Source organism: Mytilus edulis, chromosome 6, assembly GCF_963676685.1.
Source record: "Mytilus edulis chromosome 6, xbMytEdul2.2, whole genome shotgun sequence".
NCBI lineage: Eukaryota > Metazoa > Mollusca > Bivalvia > Mytilida > Mytilidae > Mytilus > Mytilus edulis.
The window spans coordinates 33,071,439-33,096,993 of NC_092349.1; the positions used below are offsets into that span (position 1 = coordinate 33,071,439).

Genomic DNA, 25,555 nt, shown 5'->3' on the forward strand with positions numbered 1-25,555 from the left:
ATGCATATGTTTTTTATAACTAAATGGATAGTTTTCATCATATAACTGATGTACATTCACATTTGTCTGAAGAAAATTCTTTAATTTGTCCATATTTAGAAGGAGTTCACCTTTTTTAATTGCTTGCTTCCAGGAAGCAATTCGCAAAATAAACAATTATCTGATTGTACATGTTAAACACGTGCTCAATACCAATGCTTTTTGTTGGTTGTTCACTATTAATGACAATCGGTAAACTTCGGCTTCAAAACACGGCATTTAATGAGCTGCCATATTTGTTAAAACTAAACAGACAGAGAGATAAAAATAAATGTAGATTATTCGATATATTTGCGTAAAAAATGATAAAATCGTGCACAGAAAACTAAGTTTATTATACATGTTATATATATATACATGCATTGGTTTAAGAATTGGATAAACATTATTTTGCACCAGTCACTCGTTTCATATGACTTTAAGACGGCTTACTAAAATAGTCAGAATTCTTTGCAAAAATAATTTGAATTTACTTTGTAAGATGTAACACCACCCAATCTGTCCCGGTCAAATAAGAACATACAGCTGGAAAGTAGTACATATTTAGAACAATATTGCCCATCGCAAATGTGTTATTCTTAAACTATTTAGTTGCCTTCATAAACCATACGTGCTTTTAAAGAAAAACCGAAATAAGTAGCAATACATGGATAAGTATGAGGCATAATTCGCTTAATATTTCTAAACGAAAATGTACAAATTTTAACGATTAGGTCTAATGTAATTTTATTGCAGAGTAAAATCGTTGAACTTCACGTTTCTTGCAGCGTGATGTTCCATCTTAATCTCGTGTCGAAATTGATATAATCATCATGTCAGCCACTGCATAGTATCCTAAAAGGAAAAACGAAATAATGAAAACGAATTATTATGGATTATATTGAATATATTTTGTTTATTAATTTTTATATTGCCCTATACATGCTACAATCAAGATATTTAAGAGAAACGCAGAATAAACAATGTTTGTAAATCTCCATTGGATAACCGTCAGACGGACAATGAATACAATTGATTTTCTTTTATAGACTTTCATTGAGCATGGTTTAAAGCTTTAAAACAATAAGAAATAAAGCTAAAGTTTAAAAAATAAACTATATTTGTCATTATCGGGTTTTGTAATGTCAGTTTATTTTGGAAAACAAATCGATGTCGCATTTCGTGTGAAGTAATGTGCTTCACATTTTTTTTGGATTTTGGATTGTGATGTAAAAGTATTTGAGATAACTAATCACTTAAGACCAATTGATAAGAAAGCTAATACATGCAGCTTTGGTATTTAGAAATGTTTCTACCCAATCGAAGTCTCTTCATATCCAACTTAGTCTTAAATAGGTAGACAAACATAGAAAATATTTGAAACTTCAAACTGATGCTTATTATTGGACATGATTAAATATCAGCTACGACAATAATTCTGTTATCCTCGTTTTTGGCTCGTGCTTTGAAGAGATAAATTAAATGTTATTTTAGTTCAACATGTTTGTATTTTCTTTTCACGTAATTTCGTGATGGCAAATTGTTCTTCGTCGTATTTCGTGCAAATTCGTGGAAAAGCATTGTGCAAACTATTTCAATTTTTATTTAATCTAGAAATAGCATTTCTATTTATTGTTATGAAACCAGACAGACAAACATAAATATAGACAACAGTAGTATACCGCTGTTCAATAACAATGAATCGATTAAGCAAAAACAAATCCGGGTTACAAACTAAAACCGAGGGGAAAACATCAATTATATGTTGAAAACAACGGAACAATAGAAACATTGAATTGCAACAAACACAAACGCCAACATACATAAAACCCGGACTATTTGATAACAACTGACATATCCCTAACTTGTAACACACTTCGCGATGAGTGTTGCAATCAGAAATTTATATAAGACAGTAATTTTTACAAAATGGAAATAGATTATTGATTAGTTTGAAATATAAGACAATCTTAATATACATCTAGGTCGACTTCAGTGTGAATGAGACATCGGTTTATGTTAAATGTCTTTACATTTATCAAACTTCCTCGAGTTATATATTCTAAGTAAATAAAAAAAAGCACAATTTAAGAAAACAAATACTAACTTTGCCACACCAGATCAGTGATCTAAAATATGTCAGAGTGACCGTGAAAGCTCCAGATAAACTTCGTGTATGCGTGATTACGCAATTAAAGGAGAACCCAAATACATGTCAAGTGTGTAATTTACCCTAATTGATAAATTGTTGTCGCGTATACGTAGTTTTTTGCAACTTATGAAAACTATTCTAAAATAGATTACCCAATCAAAAAATGAAATGGGTAAGTTTTGTGAATTTTTAAATTGCTGGTCCCAAGGCATGCTCACATTTAGTATTCCCAGTTGACAACAGGCACCAGTTCACAAGATGTGCTTTGCTACACCATTTGTGCACGAAGAGTTTAGTCGGAAAGGTTGAGAGAAAGCACTGTTACAGCTCGCGAGTGGGACAGCCAATACATTCAACAATGTTATGGTGTAAAATTCAACATATTCAGGAGTTACGTGGATAAAAGGTAAATTAGATCTTTGTTTGAAAGTTGAATTAGAATTAATAATGCAAATGGGGAAACAAATGTTTTAATCTGTTACAAAAAAAGATGGGGAAGAACACTAATTTTTCATTAACTGTCTCATTTCAAATACACCACATCTCCTTTATTACACAGTGTTCAAAGTAATATATTTTCTAACATACCAGCGTAATAGTGAGCCATTTGCCGACCAGGACCATACAGTATATATGGGTAAAACATTCCAGGTAATTTATCAAACATGCAAGGTCGAAAACCAGTATCTGAAGCGTCAACTATTATCATCCAGCCTTTATCGATTGGACATCCACCATAGTTCCGATGGATAAAGAAATGGCGGTGGTGGTCTTGGTGACTATATAAACGGAATAAAAAAATTAGAGGAACACACATTTTTCTGTAGAATCTATTTTTTTCAAAGAAATTTATCCAAATTATATTTACTTGAAGTAGGTATGTTCACCTCGAAATATCTTTTTTTCAAATCTTTGGTTGCGGTATTCGTGACGCATAACCTACACCTCTTTGAATTTCATTAATTTGATAATGGTTCTGCATTTTCTGAAATTTTTGCAATATAATATTTAATCACATGTTCCCATGTTCTATAATTATTCTCATGGTTTTTTTTCCCTCAGAATACTTACCCATCCATTGCGAAAAAATTGAACGTTGACATTTGCGTCAGGTCGTTAAAAGAATTGGACCGTAGTCTTTCCTTGGTGAACCAGTTATCATTTGTTGAACCTCGGCCATCAAAATATATATCTACAGCTAATTTGCCATTTTTAAATAGCTCAACTTTTACCTGAAATCAAAACGATAAAATGTCAGTTGGGCAATATTCTATGTTTCTCCAACTATGTATTTGATTGTCACTTCCGAAAGGTAATACGATTTTATTTTCACATGCCAGATCTCATCATTATTCTTGGAATAGCTAACATGAGTGATCATGCCTAGCTGATCATGTTTGCTATTGTAACAATCGTCATTAAAGAGCAATAACTTCAATAAGGAGTCATCAAATTTGGCCTTGTTGAGATATTTATAGATATTGTCTTGTTGATAATGTTTGCTTATTGAAGTTTCTACCTATCAATTATGGTTTTAAAAATAATTGGCAAAAACACAAACAGATCGTACAAATCGTAAAAGAGCATTAACTCTAATAAGTTGTCGTCAGACAATTTTGACCATTTGTATTACTTGAAGATCTTGACTTTCTAATCTTTGCTATATAAAGTGTTCATCTATCTGCTATATTTTTCAGGAAAATGTACAAAAACAAGAAAAATGGGTAAAAATCGTCATTATGGAGCACTAACTCATATAAAGAGTCAATTTCGGCATTTTGACCTTTTTGTACATTTTGTCCGGCGAAACATTTTTGCAATAAAAAGTTTCTCTCTACCTTTTATAGTTTTCAAGATAATAGGCAAAATGAATAAATTGGTAAAATTCGTCGGTTGAAAGCACTAATTTCTATAAAAAGTCGTCTGACAATTTTAATGTAAATTAACAATTGATAGATCTTAACTATTTCAACATGTTTTATCTTGTCAGATGTTCTCTGTTTATAGCAGTTTTCAAATTAATAGACAAAATTGCATTTAACCCTTTGTTCTAATGTTGGCAATGTCGGCAATGTTGGTTGGCAAGCGGGGTCATCGAACACTTTTTTTTTTAAACTAGATACACCAATGATCATTGTGGTCAAGTTTAATTAAATTTTGGCCTTGTAGTTTCATAGGAGAAGATTTTTGTAAAAGTTAACGAACGACGACGACGGACGACGGATGTCAAGTGATTGGAAAAGCTCACCGAGTCTTTTTGGCTAGGTGAGCTTAAGAGAGGGAAGTCCATAGAAACGTTCGACTGTATGAACCACCGGAACGGATGGAAAATATTTCATATTGGTAATTTGGTACAGGCATTTTCTGAAGAAAATAGTTGGTTGAACAAGATTGCTAGATACACCTCTCACTTGTATTTCAGTTGTTTATAGTTCCGTTATATTGTCAAAAATTGAGTGAGCAACCGAAACAGACATAATTTGTTAACTTGACAATAATAAGGATGCAACCAAAATTATGTAAACATACATACAAACACTAGTGACTGAAAGTTTAAAAAAAAACTATGCATATAAATCTTAAAAGGAAGCCGACTAAAATATTTTTTAGTTGACAGTACAAACATTAAAGTAAAACATTGTATTGTTTCAAATTTATACTTGATCAATGAGTGATCCATTCCAGTTGTCAATCATTGGACTCCTGAGGTGCCGATTGGTACACGAGTCTTTAATGTTGCTGATATCCCCTCCCATTGTTGGCTTTTTCCAAGTGTCTAATATTGACTGCTTATTTCCATTACATGCCACGAATATTGGTTTGAATTCTAAAGAAAATACATTTTAATGCCTGATTAATTGATTGATTTTGTATATATTATTGACTGATTTTATATTCATTCCTAATTGATTTGTTATTTCTAGCTATTTATTCATTTATTGATTCATTCTTTTATACATTCATATTTAATATTTACAATGGTACACATCTAGTAGTTTAGTTCATGTAATGCACATATCAATTTACAATGTGCTATTGGTGTTTTTTAGCTTCCATTTTCCTTTTGTTTTGTTTGTACTGTTCATAGTTGTTTACCTCCTTTTTTATTTATCAGACCTGCAGATGTGTTGTTTTGGACTATATTTCTGTTCATTTTCAAAGTAGATTTCATTTGATTTGTCAACGGTTATCTTTCATGATTCCAAGGCGACAGCTCATCGTTCGACCATCACATGTTAAGAATGGTCTTGAGGGTCCCCTTTTTCTTAAGTTTACTAAAGATAATTTTAATTGTTACAACTGTTCAAATCTGCAATATTTTGTATTATCTAACACTTATTTCAGAAAGATCGCAGAACCGTCTTATAATCATCCATTCTAGTAGGCTTGACAAGTAATTGTAGTAAATTTAACACCGAGTTTCTTAATATAAACAGACAAATAGGATATGCATTAAACATATACGTATTTTTTTGTGTGTTAAGGTTCTGATCAGTTCAACCCAATTCGTTTTGATCATCAACTTATAAAATTATATGAATATTATGGTGTTAGCCCTGTGAAACGACGTGTTTTCGGGTGAGAATGTCTTTCATAAAGTTGTCGCATGATTAGACAGGCGGATATATATATAAATTTTAATATGTATCCGGTCGTCTACGATTTACGATAGTACACAAACAAGAAAAGCTATAAATGTCTAAAAATGTATATAATGATACTGATATAAGAAAGTTGTATACGAAAAAACATAAACATGAGTATACATAAATATGTCGTAATAACATGTTACATTAGCAAACAATTTTAAGTCTGAAACTGCTTTATGAACTTAACATGATTTGAAAAGTCTTAACAATAAATTATTCATCCATGTTTAGTCTTTCAGTAATTTTTCAGATTTATCCACTGCGGAAAAGTCAGTTCTGTTCATGCTCTTCACTTGTAGTCGATTAAGTACCGTGTAGGAGCTTTTCAGACAATTCAGTTTCATCTTGTTATGTGCTGGTAAATAGCGATACTGAATAGTCTGAAAATAGACTGAACCGATCTTAATTTACCACAGACGAATTATCTGAACAGTACTGAATTCACTGCACAAGATGAGTCTGAAAACGACTGAAAGACTGAAATTGACTTAAATACTTTTTGTTCAGTCTTTTTTAAGACCCATTCAGATCAAAACTAAGTTTCTTGTGTTATACTCGAGATTTTTCGTCAAATTGAAACAACTTGTGAAGTTAAAAGGCTTGTCATGATTTATACTATACGGTGCTATACACGAATGAAGCAATTTAAATAGAAGTGTTTGCACAAAAACTGGTTTTCCGTAAAAAGAATAATCTTTTATTAAGTAACCGTTAAAGGTTAGCCCCCAAACAAATGATTTATATAATTTGTAGTTTCAAACCTTTTTTCTCTGCTTTTGTTGATAATAATTGCGTCTTACCTTTAATTTCATCTACAAGTTTCCTTTCCAAAGCGAGAACTAAAAATAAACTTTACATTTACAAAAAAAAATGTTATAAGGAAATGAAGACATATTTTTTTGTATTTTTACTATTCATGTCCTCGTTGTATTTAACTACACCCCTCTTAATCATGTTTTTGGAAGTATTTTTTTCAGACTTCATTTAATCCAAACATTTAGCAACCCAATAGAATTTTTCTGGTGTGAGGAATACGGTCAACTCTATTTATTTGGATGTTATTTTGTAAGTGATGTATAAATACACAACCACAAACACATCCGGTCGGAATATTGACAATATTTCTGTTGTTTCTCACAAGAGTAGGTTTGTCGCTGTCTTTGCAACAACTCTGTGATGAGGTCGTTTGCCGTGTTTACGAACTTCTTAGAGTAGTTTAAGTCTCATGTATAGTATATAAAAGTAACCATAAAAATAATCTTATTACACGCATTTCGATTTTTATATAAAAGCCAGGGTTTGTGCAAAAGGGCATCAACACCTAGCATAGCCTTCCTATGTGAAATTTGAATACGAAGTCTTATTTGATTTTCAAATAATTTTTTACAGTAATTTTGATAACTTGAAGTGGAAGTTTGAGAATTTTTCCACAAAGACTAAACTACCATCAGTAGAACAAATGCTGGTTTCATTAGAATGTTGAGCAAGTCAGACATATGTTAAGTATATAAGTTATAATTACTTATAATATAGCGCCCAACCTTTTTCATTTGACTTGAGTAGTTGATTTTCTACTTTTCTTGTTTCGGCATTGAATTAATTTTCTACGTCAGTAAGTTTTATTGTCCCTGCAATTTGTTGATTTTCTATTTCGGTTTCTCTGTCTCTGCTTTTGTAGATAATGATTGATTCAACTCTTTAATTTGGTCCTCTTTACTTTCAGCTACAATCTTTAATACATGGAGCTCTTTTTCTATTATAAAAGTTGCAAATGCAAATTATGCTACATTTTAAAGACATCAATTTGAAAGAGTTGAAAAGAGTTCTTGTTTTGATTATGTGTAAAATTATTGCCACTAAACTTTAATGAAGCAACAATCAATCAATCAATTGGTTCTTAAAATTGTAGTTTTATCGTATACAGAATATGTGACTGTGAATATGTTTTTTTTTTCTGATGTTGAGGTGTATATAGTGTATAGTTTGGTATTTTTGGCTTTGCATTTGGATATTTATGAAACACGTATCATTGGGATTACAACTGGTAAAGTAAGTATTTTTTTTTACTAATATCAAGGTGAATGTAATTAATGTATACTTGATGCAACTGGCTTAATAATTTCAAATTGAAACACCCCACATTATTTTCTGAGACATCAAGAGAAAGAGAAAAAAGAATTATTTTAATTCGACGAGATCAAGAAGTTTTTTTTATTTTTTCAATATGAAGAAATTACAAACGCCATAGCAAATACATACGGTGGTATTGGATTATTAAAAGTGAAACTTTGCCAGTACTCCTCACAGAAAATCCTTATAACATGTATAATGTGTAAAGAACAAACGTCATCGAAGACTCATGGGTGACTGTTATCTGCTGTTTGGTTGGGTTGTTGTCTCTTTGACATATTCCCCATTTCCGTTGTATATATTTTTTAAATTCATCGTATTATGAAAACGGACATTTGTTGTGTTCTATAAGTAAGGCTCTCAAACATGAATTAAACCACCGGTTAACCGGTTAATCGGTCGAACGACTATTCGAGTAATCGGTTAGGCAAAATTGTACGATTTGACAACACTCATATTAAGCTCATTATAAATATATTAGAAAAGTAGTGGTTTTTTTTATTCCGTTTAATTTCGATTTGAGCCATAGATACTGAGATATAAGAAGATATGTGACAATGAGACAACAACTCTCAATCCGAGTCACAGGGACTCGGTTAGCAGAATAAAATTTTGTAAATCAATGTTTTTAATTTATTTTTTATTATTTCCTGTCTATTTGCATTACTTTATTAACGTATTTAACGTTGCCATCACTATTTCTTTGTTTTCTGGCAATGTGCAGTTTACTTTCCATATCCGTATACTAAAAAGTCCTGAAGGGATCTAAGTCACCATCTTGAATTGCCTTCCCTACTTTAGATAAAAAGTAATTGAAAATATTAATAAATTACTACATACCTTACAACAGCCCTCATTTCTTCCGAAATTATTCTTCTATCACATGCATATTTTGATTTGTGGATTAACAGAACCCTTACGCAGCTTCAGTTGCATTCGTGTCAGAATATTTAAATTTCCCGGCGAAAGCAACTTAACTGGCAAACATGTCGTTTTCAATATGATAGGCGAAAAGGGAGATAACTCTTTACGTTTACCAAAACGATAACTCCTCATAAACAGACAAGTTTATATAAAGGTTAAATATATATTATTTTGTTTTGTTGATATAGTGACGATAACTGGGGTGCACGCCATTTCTTTATTAGTCACAACTATGGTGATTGAGTTTACGACCGTGCTTTGGTGGCAGTTATTGACACATCTGAATCGAACTACCGTTATTGTAATTATAATAGGCTGCCTGGAAGTGCCTACCCATAGATTTTATATGGACCCGATAAGCAGCTGACTATATTGGACACTGGTAAGTCAGACAATATAATCTTGTATAATTACTAGGTAACTTAAATAATTTTTTTTGGTTTTATATGGTATAGTTTGCTTTCCACTTGTTGATTAACAGCGTTAATTTGTCAGTTGTTATGAACGTACCCTTTTCGAACAGGGCTTGCAGTTCGGTATTTTTGTTATACTGTTTTAGATTCATCAATGCATAGCTGAACTTTATTTGTACAATTGTGTTAACAAATTCTTACGTAGTTTTTTTTATAATGAAGGACATATGCATGGTTAGGTAGTGTTTATCAATAGGTCACACAATAATCACGTTTTGATCAGAATCGGTATTATTCTAATCACCCCATGATTATCGGTACGATTGGTTGATTGGATGATTGTTTGTTTTTTACCCCCATTGTAAGCCTTATAAGATATATCCAGTCATATTTGCATGAGAACCTGACCATACAGAAAACCTAGTCCACTCCGTTTACAGTTTTACACACTAAGATATGATTGTCCTGTCGACAAAAGTGTTCATATTTCGTTCGTAAAAATGCTAATCAGGGTATCCTTAACCTGTATACGCACTTAGTTATAACTGTTTGTTCAAGCGATCCCCATTGTATTCAATAATCCACAATGGGCTTAGTAGAATTTGAAGTGGCTTACTAATAACTATAACAGATTCTCGCGAACTATGGTTCTACGTATACTGTTAGTCTCATTGGGAACCTTATATGTATTTCATTGGATTTTCTCACTAACGTTTGATAACGCTATACTTCTGCTATCAGTTCAAAACATTTGAACATTGTGTAGCACTTTTGTATATGCCACCTTTTGTGACAATATAAAAAAGAAGATGTGGTATGATTGCAAAGGTAACAACTCTCCACAAGTAACCAAATAACACAGATATTAACAACTGTAGGCCACCGTACGGCCTTTAACAATGAACAAAACCCATAACGCATAGTCAGCAATAAAAGGTCCCGAAATGACAATGTAAAACAATTCAAACGAGAAAACTAAAGACCTAAATTATGTTAAATCAAAATTGAATTATTAACGTGCGAAAGTTGTGATTACACTTCGAAACGTTTAACCCCTTCACAATATATATGTGCCTATCAAAAGTCCGGAGCTTGTAATTCAGTAGTTGTCGTTTGTTGCTTTATATCAAATTTGATTTTCGTTTATTGTTCTGTACATAAATCCAGCCGGTTTTTTTTTAATTGTTTTTCATTTGTCATTTTGTGGCCTTTTATCAAATACCGTACGCATTTAGACAGTGTAGCTGAATCGTGTTTATGTATCGTTTTTATGGATAAAGCTGTCTGGGCTTTCGTAGGGCTTGTATTGAAATTGGTTGGCTCTACGAGTTTTCAGTTAAAGTTGATATAATTGAAAATACTCTGAACGCAACAAATTATTTATAAGGTTAATAAATTACACGATAATACAAATGTACTTTGGTGATGGGACACACGTTTGATAACTTCAAAATATCGCCCATGATTATTTTTGTTTTAATAGTTTTTGTTTCTATTGTAGAAAGCTATGCTGTAGCTGACATGATGATTATACATATATCCATTTAGATGGTTTAAAATGGAATATCGTGCATTAACAAATCTGGACTGAAAAAAACAAACAAGTACTGGAACATTGTACTTTGTAAACCTTGGACAAAACTGACGTATATGTTTTCGTGGTACAACATTTCACCCTTGGCTTCTGATCTAAATTTGGTTCATCAAATTGATAGAGAAACTGAGTCTGTGGATCTCAAATATTATACTTCTTTTACAATTAAAAAAGGTTTTTTTGTTAGCAGAAATGAAGAAAAATCAGGAAATAGGAATATATTAAGTTTATTTTACAGTTAAAAAAATTAAGAAATGCAGGAACCTAGTAAAATGGGTATATTTCAACGAGTTTTTTGAAGATATTAGTAAAATAATCTTACCATTGAAATCAGTCTTACAATTTTGTTCGCCAGACACACGTATCGTCTACTAAAGAATCATCAATGACACCTGCATCTAAAAAGAGTAAAAGCTAAAATAATTGAGTAAAGTGCAAATTTAAAGAGCATTAAGGACAACTCATTCCAAAAGGTTTAGTCAAATACAGCTTGGGTAACCAATTTCTGGAAAACCCTAAGCATATCAAAAAACAGTTAATTTATGATAAAATTGAGAAAGAAAATGGGGAATGTGTCAAGGCGACAACTCGACCATAGAGCAGACAACAGCCGAAGGCCACCAATGGCTCTTCAATGTAGCGAGAAACTCCAGCACCCGGAGGCGTCCTTCAGCTGGCCCCTTAAAAAATATTTATACAAGTTCAGTGATAATGGACGTCATACTAAACTCCGAATTTTACACAAGAAACTAAAATTAAAAATCATACAAGACAAACAAAGGCCAGAAACTCCTGACTTAGAACCGACGCAAAATTGCGGAGGGGTTTAACGTGTTTATGAGATCTAAACCCTTCCTCTATACATCTAGCCAATGTAGAAAAGTAATTATGATTATATGAAAGATATTGCATGTCAATAAAGAAGGTAAATAATGTTTTTGAAGGATTTTGCAACAATTTGCTACTCTGAATATAGTGTAGGTAAACTTACTACATTTATTCGTTCAATGCACTTTCCTTGATTTTCCCTCGTCAGGAACGATCGAAACAAAATAAAAATAAAACTCAAGGATGAATATGACCCGAAACGTGTGCAAAGTTGAATGACCAAAATCAGAACCGATAAATAATAGCTCAAGGTAAATTTTCTTAAGGGTGTTAAAACATTAGTTGCGTTTTATATGTTTTAGTTATCAAATTTATCAAAATATGATATCAGAATGATAATCCCACGTCAGGAGCCTCTGGCCTTTGTTAGTCTTGTATTATTTTTAATTTTAGTGTCTTTAGTGTATAATTTGGAGTTAAGTATGACGTCCATTATCACTAAACTAGTATATATTTGTTTAGACACAGCTGAAGGGGATCTCTGGGTGCGAGAGTTTCTTGCTGCATTGAAGACCTATTGGTGACCTTCCGCTGTTGTCTGTTCTATGGTCGGGTTGTTGTCTCTTTGACATATTCTCCATTTCCATTCTCAATTTTATGAAGGGGAAAACTAACTTTTCAAGCTAACTATTGCAATTATGCACACGAAAACATATTCTAAGCCGGTTGTTTCTAATATTTCAAAGAAATGTCTTCTTACATGCTTTACACAATTTTTTGGCTTACAAGAATTGTATAAAGATACGGTTTGACCATCGCGCCTTCGTGGCAGGTTTCCATATTGCCATAGACTAAACCAGCAAACAAGACAGTAGTATTTATAAAACAGTGTCAAATTATCTTCTTTTTCCATAAAACAAACAACATTACCTGGTTTCAGTTATATCTGGCAATGCTATGAAGCTAGGTGCCCGAATACTTGTTATTTAACCACCAGACAAATAAAATGATGTCTCCAGTTTTATTATTAGCCTGAACAACTCTGTTAACGTTTCGGCTTCTATAGAAATAAAATAAGGTTCTCGATAGGGAGGAGTCTGTATTTTTAAACTTTTCTTCCTTTTTTCTCTTTTCTTTATCTTTGAACACCCCGTTTTTTCCTATTCTTTTTTTCATATTACCTATTATGTTTACTATTTTGTTCTTGGTGGAGAATGATTTTGCTATGGTTTGCATCACTCTGGTTCCATTAACAATTGCACTAAATACGTAATACGTTCTTTCGACAAAACCTCAGAAATAGAGAAAGAAGAGCAAATTGCAAATTTCTATAATTTCACTTTCAAATATATTGATGATGTTCTTATTTCATTTAACATATACTCATTATATCAATGAGAACATCACCCTTTTCTAGGGATTTTTTTTTTCATTTCATTTCAATTTCAGATATTCCAATGAACATCTGTAGTATTTTTTTCTTTTATTGTCATCGATATATAACACAAAATTGAGATTGTATTATATGTTTCTGCTCAACACTTTATGTGTTAAAACGGTATGGTTTAGGTTTTTTTATAATTAGCGAGATGTCCTCCGTGTCAGCCTATGGCATTCTAGTAAAAAAAAACAATTGAAGAACACCCTTCTTTCTTGCATAATTCATCAAATTTATGGGTTTCTGTCGCTGTTAAACCGAGAATTATCAAAAACGTTTATAAAAATCTGGAATATTACACTAAATTTGACGATAATATACATGTCTAACCCCACCATATTCATATATGTGGCTGTACTAAGTCAGAACCATGTAACTCAATGGTGGTCTTAAGTTGCTGCCTGGCATATATGTTTTTGTTAGAATAGTTTTATACATTTTGTATTTCATGTGCCTATCGCAGCTGACTTGGGAAAGTTTAAATCCATGTAAAGGAACTTTGCTGCCTGCATAAACCATGCGTGCTTTTAAAGAACAAAGGAAAAAAGTAGCAACACATAAATTAGGATGAGGCATAATCCGTTTTATATTTGTAAATGAAAATGTACAAAGAATAGTTCTAATGTAATTTTATCGTGGAGTAAAATCGTTGAACTTCACGTTTCTGGCAGCATGCATGATATTCCACCTTAATCTCATGTCGATATTGATATAATCATCATGTCGGCCACTGCATACAATCCTTAAATGAAAACAAAAATATGAAAACGAATTTTTATGAGATCAAATTAAATTAAAAAAAAAATTATTAATTCTTATACTGTACGTCCTATAATCAAAATATTTAAGAAAAACGCAGAATAAATAATGTTTGATAATCTTATTTGGGATTATCGTTAGACCAACAGTGATTACACTTGAATTTCTCTCCGAGACTTTCATTAAGCATGGTTTAGAGGTTTATAATAATAAGAAATAAAGCTAAAGTTAAAAAGATAAACTATACTTGTCATAATCGGGTTTTGTAATGTCAGTTTATTTTGGAAAACAAATCGATGTCGTATTTCGTGTGAAGTAATTTGCTACATTTTCTAAAGGTTTGGATTGTGATATAAAAGACTTTGAGATAACTACTCTCTGCAGACTTAATTAATAAGATATTAAGTACATATAGCTTTGATATCCAAAACTTGTTTTTATATCCAAATCGAAGTCCCTTCAAATCCAACTTAGTCTAAAATAGATAGACAAACATAGAAAATATTTGAAACTACACGGCTTATTATTGGACCTAATCAAATGTCGGCTACGACAATACCCTTGTTATCCTTGTTTTAGCCTTGTGTTTGAAGAGATAAAATTGAGAATGATGGTGGGGAATGTGTCAAAGAGACAACAACCCCACCATAGAACAGACAACAGCAGAAGGTCACCAACAGGTCTTCAATGCAGCGAGAAATTCCCGCACCCGGAGGCGTCCTTCAGCTGGCCCCTAAACAATGCAATTTTTTTGGATATGTTCGTACATTTTACGGACGTCATTACAAGTTGGTTGACCGTTATGAAATAACTGTTTCACAAATGATATCAGATATGTTCCTTATGCCGTTACTACAATCCCCTTCCTTTTCATAAATGTGACCTACCAAAATAAGTGTTACTTATTCTTTAGTTTTCTATGTACGGATCCCGCAAATCACTTTCGTATAGAAGAACAGGTTGGTGCCACATGTGGAGCAGGATCTGCTTACCCTTCCGGAGCACCTGAGATCACCCCTAGTTTTTGGTGGGGTTTGTGTTGCTTATTCTTTAGTTATCTATGTTGTGTCTTGTGTACTATTTTTTGTCTGTATGTCTTTTTTACATTTTTAGCCATGGCGTTGTCAGTTTATTTTCGATTTATGAGTTTGACTGTCCCTCTACTATCTTTCGCCACTCTTGAATTGGAATTGCGAAATCAATTTAAAAATATTTTACTCAATTACAAAAAAGGTTTGGTAACAAGAACCCTCTTTGGTTAATTTATTCTGAAGCCATGAATACAACAAAGTATAGTAGTCTTTTAAATGTTTGTGTCGTGAGTTACTGTCTTATTTCAATTACACCACATCTCCTTTAGTCCACAGTGTTTGCAGTAATATATTTTTTTCTTACATACCAGCGTCATAATGAGCCATTTGCCGACCAGGGCCATACAGTAGGTACGGGTAAACCATTCCAGGTAACTTATCAAACATGCAAGGTCGGGAACCAGTATCTTCCGCGTCAACTATTATCATCCAGCCTTTATCGTTTGGACATCCCCCAAAGTTCTGATGGATGAAGAAATGGCGGTTGGCGCCTTGGTGACTATGTAAATCAAATAAGAAAAATTAGAGGAAAACATTTTCTGTAGATTCCATTTTTTAAATATATTTACGTAAAGAAGGTATGTTCACTTCTTACTATTTTTGTTTTTGCTTTTCAAATTTTTGGTTATGGTATTTGTAACGGATAACCTATATCTCTTTGCATTTCACTAAATTCATATTTTGTCTGTATTTTATAGATTTTCTGCAATATAGTATCTAATCCCATTTCCTGTTAATAGAACGATTCATGTTTTTTTTTTTAGATTACTTACCCATCCATTGAGAAATATTTAAAGGTTGACATTTGCGTCAGGTCGTTAAAAGAATTGGACTGCATTCGTTCCCTGGTGAACCAGTTATAACTTGTTGAGCCTCGACCATCAAAATATATTTCAACAGCTAGTTTGCCATTTTTTAATAGCTCAATTTTCACCTGATATAAAATTGATAAATTGTCAATTGGTCAATATTTTATGTTTCTCCAATTTTGTTTATGCTCATGATGATTGTCACTTTCAAAATCGTCATACTAGCATTCTTTATATGACATATATTATCAGTAATTGTTTAATTATTCACAGGAATAGTTCATTGATCATTTGTAAAAAAAAAAAAGTCTTAATACAAATATCGAAATACAAGGTAAATTAATTTAGAGGCTATAAAGAGCCTGTGTGTCACACTTCGGTAAATGTGTATCTTCAACATTGTCCACATTGAGGATTAGAAAAGAATTCAGAATAAAAAAAACCAATGTTGTTGATCTTGTATTCCTGATATTTTCTGTCTTTTTACAGTTTTTCTCTTTTGTGTTTGCAAATAACATAACGTTTCTGAAAATGGTTTTTGATAGCTAACACTCTAAGAAGATGTGCTCTAGCATTTTGGCAGACTTTGACCTAGTTGGAGATATTGTCTGGCAAACATTTTTGCTATTGTAAAAATTGAAGAACAATAACTGCAATGATGTTTCGTAAAATTTGGCCTTGTTGAGATTTTGTATATCTTGTTTGGCTAATCAGTTTTACTAATGTCAGTTTCCATCTATCTTTCTATTATAGTTCTCAAAGTAATATATACAAAAATGCTAAATATTGGTAAAAATCATCATTATAGGATAATAACTCGTTGAGAGTCGTCTAACAATTTTTAAATGAATAATGTCTAAATCTTATCTGACTAATCATTTTTTCAATGAAAAAATTCTCTATATATTTTATTGTGTGGCAAAATGAAAACAGTGGTTAAACCCGAAATTTTAAGCTACTTACTGATACCAAAAGTCATTTGACAGTTTTGATGTAAAAGAACAATCTATAGATCTTCACATTTTTGACAAGTTGAACCTTTTCAGATTTTCTAAATTTTCAACAGACAACACTTGCATTTTGCATTTAACTATTATGTTCTGATTTTAGCCTTGTCGGTAATGTTGTTTGGTTAGCGGTATCGTCGACCACTTTTTAAAACAAGATACCTCACTGATGACTGTGGTCAATTTTGGTAAAATTTGGCTTTGTAGTTCCAAAGAAGAAGTTTTTTGTTAAGGTTAACAAACTACAACGACGGAAGACTTATGTCAAGTGATTTGAAAAGGTCACTTGCCGTTTTGGGGCCAGGTGAGATGACAAAATTATACGCTTGACTATAGAAACTAATGGAACGGATTAAAACATGTCATGTTGCTGATTAGCACAGTATTAAATAAGATAGCTAGATAAACTTATACATGTTATATGACAAGTGTTTATAGTTCGTTATATTATCAAAAAATAAAGTGAGCAACAAAAAAGACATAATTAGTTAATGTAGACATAATTAGAATGCAACCAAAAAAGTTAAACATTGTATTGTTTCAAATTTATACTTGATCAATGAGTGATCCATTCCAGTTGTCAATCATTGTACTCCTAAGGTGTCGATTGGTACACGAGTCTTTAATGTTGCTGATGTCCCCTCCCATGGATGGCTTTTTCCAAGTGTCTAATATTGGCTGCTTATTTCCAGTACATGCCACGAAAATTTGTTTGAAATCTTAAGAAAAACATTTAATTGGCTTATTAATTGATCGATTTCGTATATCTTATTGACCGATTTAAAATGTTCTTCATAATTGATTTGTTATTTCTATCTATTCAATTATCAATCCATTTGTCTAACATTTATATTATTATTATTTTTGCATTTTTTTTTTAACGAAATATATTTGAATGTTCAATGGTATGCATCTAGCAGTTTAGTTCATGTAATGCACATATCAATTAACAATGTTGCTATTGGTGTTTTCAGCTTCTATTCTCTTTTTGTTTTGTTTGTAGCTTTCATAGTTGCTTTTGTATTTATCATACCTGCAAGTGAGTTGTTTTGGACAATATTTGTGTTTATTTCAGAGTGGATTTCATTTAATTGGTATTTAATTGATATTTCAAACTTACTGTCTATTGTTTTTTTGTCGTTCTGGGTTTCTGGAATGAGACAAATCATTGAAATATATGTACGACAATACACTTCTATCTTTTGCATAAAAGACATAAAAAGTATCTCATCAATATGGAAGCAAATTAAGTTACAAATTTAAGCTCGGGCAGACCAATTGAATCACTTTGCAGAACAGCTTTTACAATCATGGATACTATATAGATTGCTTTCTTGTTCCACAAAAACCAAAATCAATATTTAAAATGCAAGTCAAATTTTATTCATTCGATCGAAAATATTAGACCCCAACGAGACTGCTACTTGGTTACATTTAATGCGAAAAAAATTAAGTACACTAGTTTTACATTTGATGAAATACTATAGAGGCCACAAATGATGCATTTGACAATATTGACCCAAGAGAGTATAAAATCCATGTTCCACAAAAGCACATACTTTTGAATTTCATTATAGAAAACAATGAATTTATTTTTGTAATTGACTATACTACGAAACCTTAGCATATTGATATTTTTTTCATATGCTTACCTTTTATAATTCAATTAGGATGTAAAACCGTTGACCGAAGCATATTTTGTATAAAAGAGGGACGAACGATACCAAAGAGACAGTCAAACTCATAAATTGAAAATAAACTGACAACGCCATGGCTAAAATTGAAACAGACAAACAGACAAACAATAGTACACATGACACAACATAGAAAACTTGTAAAAAGCGCAGAATCGCGTAATTTTTACAACGCTATAGAATACAAAAAAAGATTGATTTCCTGTTATTACATTTGTATGCTGCAACCATAGAATAAAGAACTATATCGATTTTCCTTTTTCTTTTTTTTTATTCAGTGCTTTATTTTCCATGTCTATAGTAATCAGTTTTATAAGGAAATGAAATTCCTCGCGATTTTTTTTTTTTAATTACGGATTCTTAGGAAACATACTTACAATGTAATTATAAAACTTTAAACAGTTATATATGTGCATTCATAATGTGCTTCACGATCGTTCCTTGAATGTTTTCTTTATAAAACGGAGCACCAACAATAAGGCCGTGTTCACACCAAACGCCGTGTAGAGTAAACATGTTTACAATTAGTTTAGTGTAGTGTACACTGGTTTTACTTTACATTTGTTCACATCTATACACCTTGTTTAGCTAGCTGTAAATAAGATTTGTTCCCACTTGTAAACTATATGTCATTTAAATGTTCATTACGTAGAACTGAATTCAAAATTTTTGGACAATATTTCTAGCGGTAAGGGACAACCATTTGACTTCAAAAGGGTGGTGGTGGTGGGAATGGAAATATTCCGATCCCCAATTTGATAAAAAAATAAAATGGTCATACAGATGATAAAAAAATATTCTGAATCAAGAGTTTCCCCACACATTATAGTATTAAATATTGAAAAAAATGTATTTGATCACCAGCATAAAAAAAAAGGAATAAAAACGTACGCGCGAAAAAAGGAAAAAAAGAGGGGCGTGGGCTATTGATTTTTTTCAGGACACATTTTGGTGACAAGTCAAAACAAATTTTCGCATTATATAAAGTGGCATCTGAGAGTGAAACAAATTTTTTTTCAGGGCCAAAAACTGGAAACATTTTTTGTTTCCAAAACAAAATCCCTAGCTCATCTCCCTTGCCTTTATGTTTTATACTCATCTATTATATCCCCCCCCCAAAAAAAAAAATCAATTGGTAGCTGCCTTATAATTAGGTTCGGCAATGATGCTGGTTTGAGTCTTGATCAGGGATTAATAAAGTACGTGTAAAATTTAGACCACAATTTCTGTAAAGAACTATACTAATAATTATCAAAAATATCAATTTTACTCAAAAATAGTTTCCTCCTTAAATATATACACGGTAAAACTAATGTCCTAAATGCCTATGTTTGTGTACACTTAACCTACACAAGGCCTACATTGACTATCGACTGTGTGTAGATAAAACATGATTTAAACTAAATGTAAACAATGAGTTTTATCATTGGGAACGCAATTGTGTTTAGTTTACGTGTGAGTTACACTAATACAACACCGAATTTAGGTCAATGTCATGAACACGGCCTAAGTTAACTACATGATTGTGTACATTTGTGCGTGTCGTCGAACTGTTTACCTTCTCATTACCTGTTCGGCTATGTTTGTCTGAAATTTCTTCCATTCTTCTTTCAGTTCGATATACGTAAATGGCCATCAGTGCTACAACAATGGCATTAATGCATATGCTTACTGATACGTTGCTCATGCACATGTCTTTTAAGTAATTTCTTCAGTGAATATAGTTAGCTAAGTTGATATAATAAACAGATGTGTGTTTTATTTTAGAACAAAGGGCGATACTTTAAATAGATTCAAAAACCGGTCAGGTAAGACGGTGAACCTTGATTTAAACCTAGCGTGTACCCGTCCGGTGAAAAATTAAAGATTTTTAACACTGTATAAAGTAAATGATTTAAATCTAAATTATCGATTGCATATCAAATTTAAAATAAAAATGCTATGGCTTTAAATTATCGTTTTACGTCTGTAACCAAACAGGTTTAAGTTTAGGATATTTTTGAGATTTCGTTAAATTTTTCATTTCATGTGTCCGTCTGTGTGACCTTTGAAATGTCGTATACAATCTAGAGAATCAATTGATCATGAATGTTTCAATGGTTGAAAGAAAACTTCCTTTTAATTCAAATTTTGTTCAGTTTTGTTTCGTCTTTTAAGAGTTAGGTTTTAACCTCAGATTTAAGGCAACGTTCACATATAACGCAACAAAATTCAGTATGCTTTCCTTAATAAATTTCACCAGAGTTTAGACTAATAAAAGACAATTCCTTTTCATTATTTTGAATATATTCTAATTTTTTCGTTCTCAAATTATGGGATTTTTACGGTCAGATAAAAAAAATCTTAAACAATCACCCTATGTTGTAAACTTACCTTATTAAGCTTGGATCGATTTATTTGAACCTTTACGCAATTGGAATTGGTGAATGTAAGATAACTTTTGACTCATGATTGGTCAATCCCGAGTAGCAAATATTGGACTTTATCCATAAGATTTAAGCATTTGTTTTACTGTTTACTCACTAACTTTTGTATTTGTGGATGACATTACTACAGACTTTACGCTATTGTTGGAATTGAAGACTTACTTTCGATTTGGACTCTTTTCAATGTTTATTTGGTCATAGTGAAGGCAAAACTTATACATATATAAGTATATTGTAACCTAAGATCCTCTAATTCTTACACGATTTATCCCTTTCCTGACATGTTGATTATTTTTATTTCTCTAATTCTATGGAAATTTATGCCTTTCCGAACTCATTGTGTAAAAAAATTTAATCAAAGTGTGTTTGCCAATGATCGCAAATTGTATATGTATATATAATGTATATACAACTCGTCTAAACATCAACCAAACAATGTTAGATCTGTAAATTTGCTTTCGCAAATTTTTGGTTCTTCCCTCGCCGGGATTCGAACCCATGCTACTGTGATATCATGACACCAAATCGCCCGCACTGCAGCCGTCCCGCTAGACCACACGACCACCTGGGCTCTCATTAAAGAGCTTTCGCTGGCCATGTGTTACCTTTCCACGTCAGTTGTAATCTAGCGGCGTACTACAGTACATGATATATAAGGCATGAAGATGTTATTGTTACAGATCAGCTAAATTATCTATAGTAAAGGATCCTACAAATTAATGTAAGATACAGTCACAGAAAATAATTATATTCATAAGTACGTCTTAGTCAGTGACAACCCTACAACAGATGTATCCATCGGATCGCCATCAATGATGGTGATACATGGCTGTGTACATTATGTATATACAACTCGTCTAAACATCAACCCAACAATGTTAGATCTGTAAATTTGCTTTCGCAAATTTTTGGTTCTTCCCTCGCCGGGATTCGAACCCATGCTACTGTGATATCGTGACACCAAATCGCCTGCACTGCAGCCGTCCCGCTAGACCACACGACCACCTGGGCTCTCATTAAAGAGCTTTCGCTGGCCATGTGTTACCTTTCCACGTCAGTTTTAATCTAGCGGCGTACTACAGTACATGATATATAAGGCATATCTATAGTAAAGGATCCTACAAATTAATGTAAGATACAGTCACGGAAAATAATTATATTCATAAGTACGTCTGAGTCAGTGACAACCCTACAACAGATGTATCCATCGGATCGCCATCAATGATGGTGATACATGGCTGTATATAAATGTATATAACAACTGACGGTTACGATGATAATAACACATGACAATAATGTTTGGTTGATCTTGTATTTTTGACTAGATTTGTCTTTTACAGTTTTTCTTTTAATTATTAGACAAAACACAAATGCTCAAAAACGTTATATTATAGCTTACACTCTTTTATATGCCTTCTAGCGTTTCGGCAGATTTTTACCTAGTAAAAGAAAGTTTCTTGCTAATCATTTTATTTGCTATATTTTTGTAAAACTAGTCATTAAAGAGTAATAACGAACAACACATGCAGTATAATTGAGGTCTGGAGCTGGCATGTTAGTTAACTGCTAGCAGTCTGTTGTTATTTATGTATTTTTGTCATTTTATTTACTAGTATTTTCTTTTGTTACATCTTTTGACATCGGACTCGGACTTCTCTTGAACTGAATTTAAATGTGCGTATTGTTATGCGTTTACTTTTCTACATTGGCTAGAGGTATAGGGGGAGGTTTGAGATCTCATAAACAAGTTCAACCCCACCGCAAATTTGCGCCTGCCCCAAGTCAGGACCCTATGGTATTTGTAAGTCTGGTATGATTTTTAATTTTAGTTTCTTGTGTATAATTCGGAGTTTAGTATGACGTCCATTATCACTGTACTAGTAAACATATTTTTAGGGGCCATCTGAAGGACACCTACGGATGCGGGAAAAACTAAGTTCATTTATAAGTAAAATTCGGAAAAAATGGAATTTTATTTTTACAAAATTTACTTCTGGATACTAACTTATGATCATGAACAAGCTTCTGTCCAATTTTGGTAGAAATCCAGTATAGTTTAAGAAATTTCAAAAACTTTAACCACAGAGTGAATATTTGTGGACGCCGCCGACGACGACGGAATGTAGGCTCGCTTAGTCTCGCTTTTGTCGGCAATTATAGGTGGAATTACCTGAATGCTAATTTATTCGTAATTCCTTTTGAAGACACTCGTAAAATTAAGACAATGTTATTTGAAGCTTTCTCTCTAGGCACAACACCATATTTATCGTTAATAAATGATTAATTTACAGCTAATTTGTCTTTGAAAACGGACTTTGAGCTATCATTCATAGTTTTTCAATGTATGAATTCGATGTTTTATCAGAGACCCTATCTGACAAAGTGTCCAGTTCAACATTTTCTCGTTAATACTTATCAAAGGTACCAGGATTATAAATTAGAACGCGAGACGCGATTTTCGTCTACACAAAGATTCATCAATGACGCTCAGATCAAAATAGTTATAAAACCAAACAAGTAAAAAGTTGAAGAGCATGGGGATTCAAAATTCCCCAAAATTGTGCCAAATACGGCTAAGGTATTCTATACCTGGGATAAGAAAATCCTTTAAGTTAGTTTCTGGAAAAAAATTTAAGATTTGTAAACAGGCAATTTATAAAATGACCACACTATTGATATTCATGTCAACACCGAAATGTTGACTACTGGGCTGGTGATACCCACGGTGACCACCAGCAATGACATCGACCCTGTGGGGTAACTAGTTATCAAAGGTAACAGGATTATAATTTAATACGCCAGACGCGCGTATCGTTTACATAAAAACTCATCAGTGACGCACAGTTCAAAATATAGTTATAAAGCTAAACAAGTACAAAGTTGAAGAGCATAAGCCTATGCATTGGTGTAGTCCTCAATGGAATTAATAAATAGTTATGATTCCAATTGATGTGTGATGGTTACAATAACCTCGCTTGTGTTGAAATATTGCAATCGATTATATCAGCCCTATGCATGTCAACAGATGTTTGCGCTGGTAAATTAAATCAAACTTTGTCATACGATGACAACCCCATTACGACTTTTAAATTATGTTGAATGATTGATAAAGTGAAATTAAATTTTGTGTTTTCGACTTGTTTAAAAATTCATAGAAATTCGATGGACTATATCGTAATAATCACGAAATAGCAATTATTACAATAATATTGCTTATCTAACAACCATTAAATAGAGGGAAAATTACAGTACCAATTTTAATCTCTCTCTCTCTCTTTAAAAACTCCTACATAAGTAACCAATGGAAACCATATTATGGAACCGTATTATAAAATCGTATATAAAGTAATTCAACAAAATTCGAAGAATAATAACATTCAGTTTGTTGATTTCTGTTGAATGTTTTTTCAAGATATGAAGTGACTTTGCTAGGTTGCCATGAATTCAAGTTATGTTAGAGGATTATTCTATATATTTATTTCGTGTGGTAATGTATTCTCTTAATATTGTACAGTATAGAGTATTGTATATTTTTACAGTATAGAGTATATTTAAACAGTTTTTTGTTAGAAAATAAGTGATAAGAATATATTACCTTTTTTATAAGATCATAATGTATTTTAAAGTTGCTACATCCTAAACGTTGTGATGTAATTGTATTGTGATGTAATATTTATCGAAAGTTTTTTAAAAACATTTTTGTCTTGTAGAATGAATCGAACGGCTTCAAAGGATAAAACAAAAATATCAAAACAATATAATTTTGTATGACGTATTTGTTTCAAAGTTTAAAGAAATATCTGAAATATTACCAAAAGCAAACGATGCTTATCAAGGAATGTTTGGTCGTTCATTAAACCTCAATGTTTAAAGCTCTAAATTTGCAATATGTGACATTTTGCCCCCAAAAAGATTGAAATGTGGCTACTATTATCTCAAATGATCAGTTAAGACAAAAAAAAAACAATTGTTTTCTGATTTTGATGTTTCACCGCATTTTGCTTAAAGAGACAAAAAAGTTGATTAGAAATCTTTTATTTTGCTTTATTCTTAATCCTTAGTCAATTTGTAGTTAAAAACAGCCTATCTGAGCATTATGCGACTTATAATAAAAATTTCACGGCTCAATTTAAACTAACTGTAATGTATGACTTTGATAGAAAATACTTGAAAATTTCATTTTGGGCTACAGGAACATAAACTTTCAATATCAAGATCATTGTTTGCTGATTTTTTCTTGTTTGTTCTACTTCTTTCAAGACTTCCAACAATTTTTGCAATGAATTTAGTAAAATATCAAAGGTATTGAAGTGTCAAGGAATATTGACCCCCCCCCCTTTTTTTCATCTGGTGTCAGTAAAGTACTACAAATTGATCAAAAGTGCAGTCATGGTCATTTAACTGTGTTTATTTACATCATTTAATAAAATTTCAGATATAAAAATTTCATTTGGAATAATAAATGGTGCTTTTGTGAGTTTCTGCAGTGCTTACATTAGGCTATGCTATCTGCCAAGTACATAGTATGACGCAATGCTATAAGGGCTAAAAATCAAATAATTTCATTAAATCTGCATGACAAAATTTTTTTTGGGGTAGTAAACAACTTATGTTTCAATGTT

At 32.0% G+C, this 25,555-nt stretch overlaps 2 protein-coding genes across 2 annotated transcripts; both read right to left on the bottom strand.

The window, feature by feature from the left end:
* Nucleotides 1-313: 313 nt before the first annotated feature.
* On the bottom strand, nt 314-6,668 carry LOC139527536 (uncharacterized). The gene is made up of 5 exons (XM_071323041.1): nt 6,582-6,668; nt 4,831-4,997; nt 3,242-3,402; nt 2,759-2,949; nt 314-873 (listed from the first exon to the last, which is right to left on the bottom strand). The coding sequence occupies exons 2-5, from the start codon at nt 4,924-4,926 to the stop codon at nt 821-823; spliced, it is 501 nt and encodes a 166-aa protein (XP_071179142.1). The 5' UTR covers nt 4,927-4,997; nt 6,582-6,668; the 3' UTR covers nt 314-820.
* A 7,041-nt stretch (nt 6,669-13,709) lies between these two features.
* On the bottom strand, nt 13,710-20,287 carry LOC139527537 (uncharacterized). The gene is made up of 6 exons (XM_071323042.1): nt 20,077-20,287; nt 17,934-17,963; nt 17,366-17,532; nt 15,771-15,931; nt 15,306-15,496; nt 13,710-13,889 (listed from the first exon to the last, which is right to left on the bottom strand). Exons 1-6 carry the CDS (start codon nt 20,198-20,200, stop codon nt 13,843-13,845), a joined length of 720 nt encoding a protein of 239 aa, XP_071179143.1. The 5' UTR covers nt 20,201-20,287; the 3' UTR covers nt 13,710-13,842.
* Nucleotides 20,288-25,555: the final 5,268 nt, after the last annotated feature.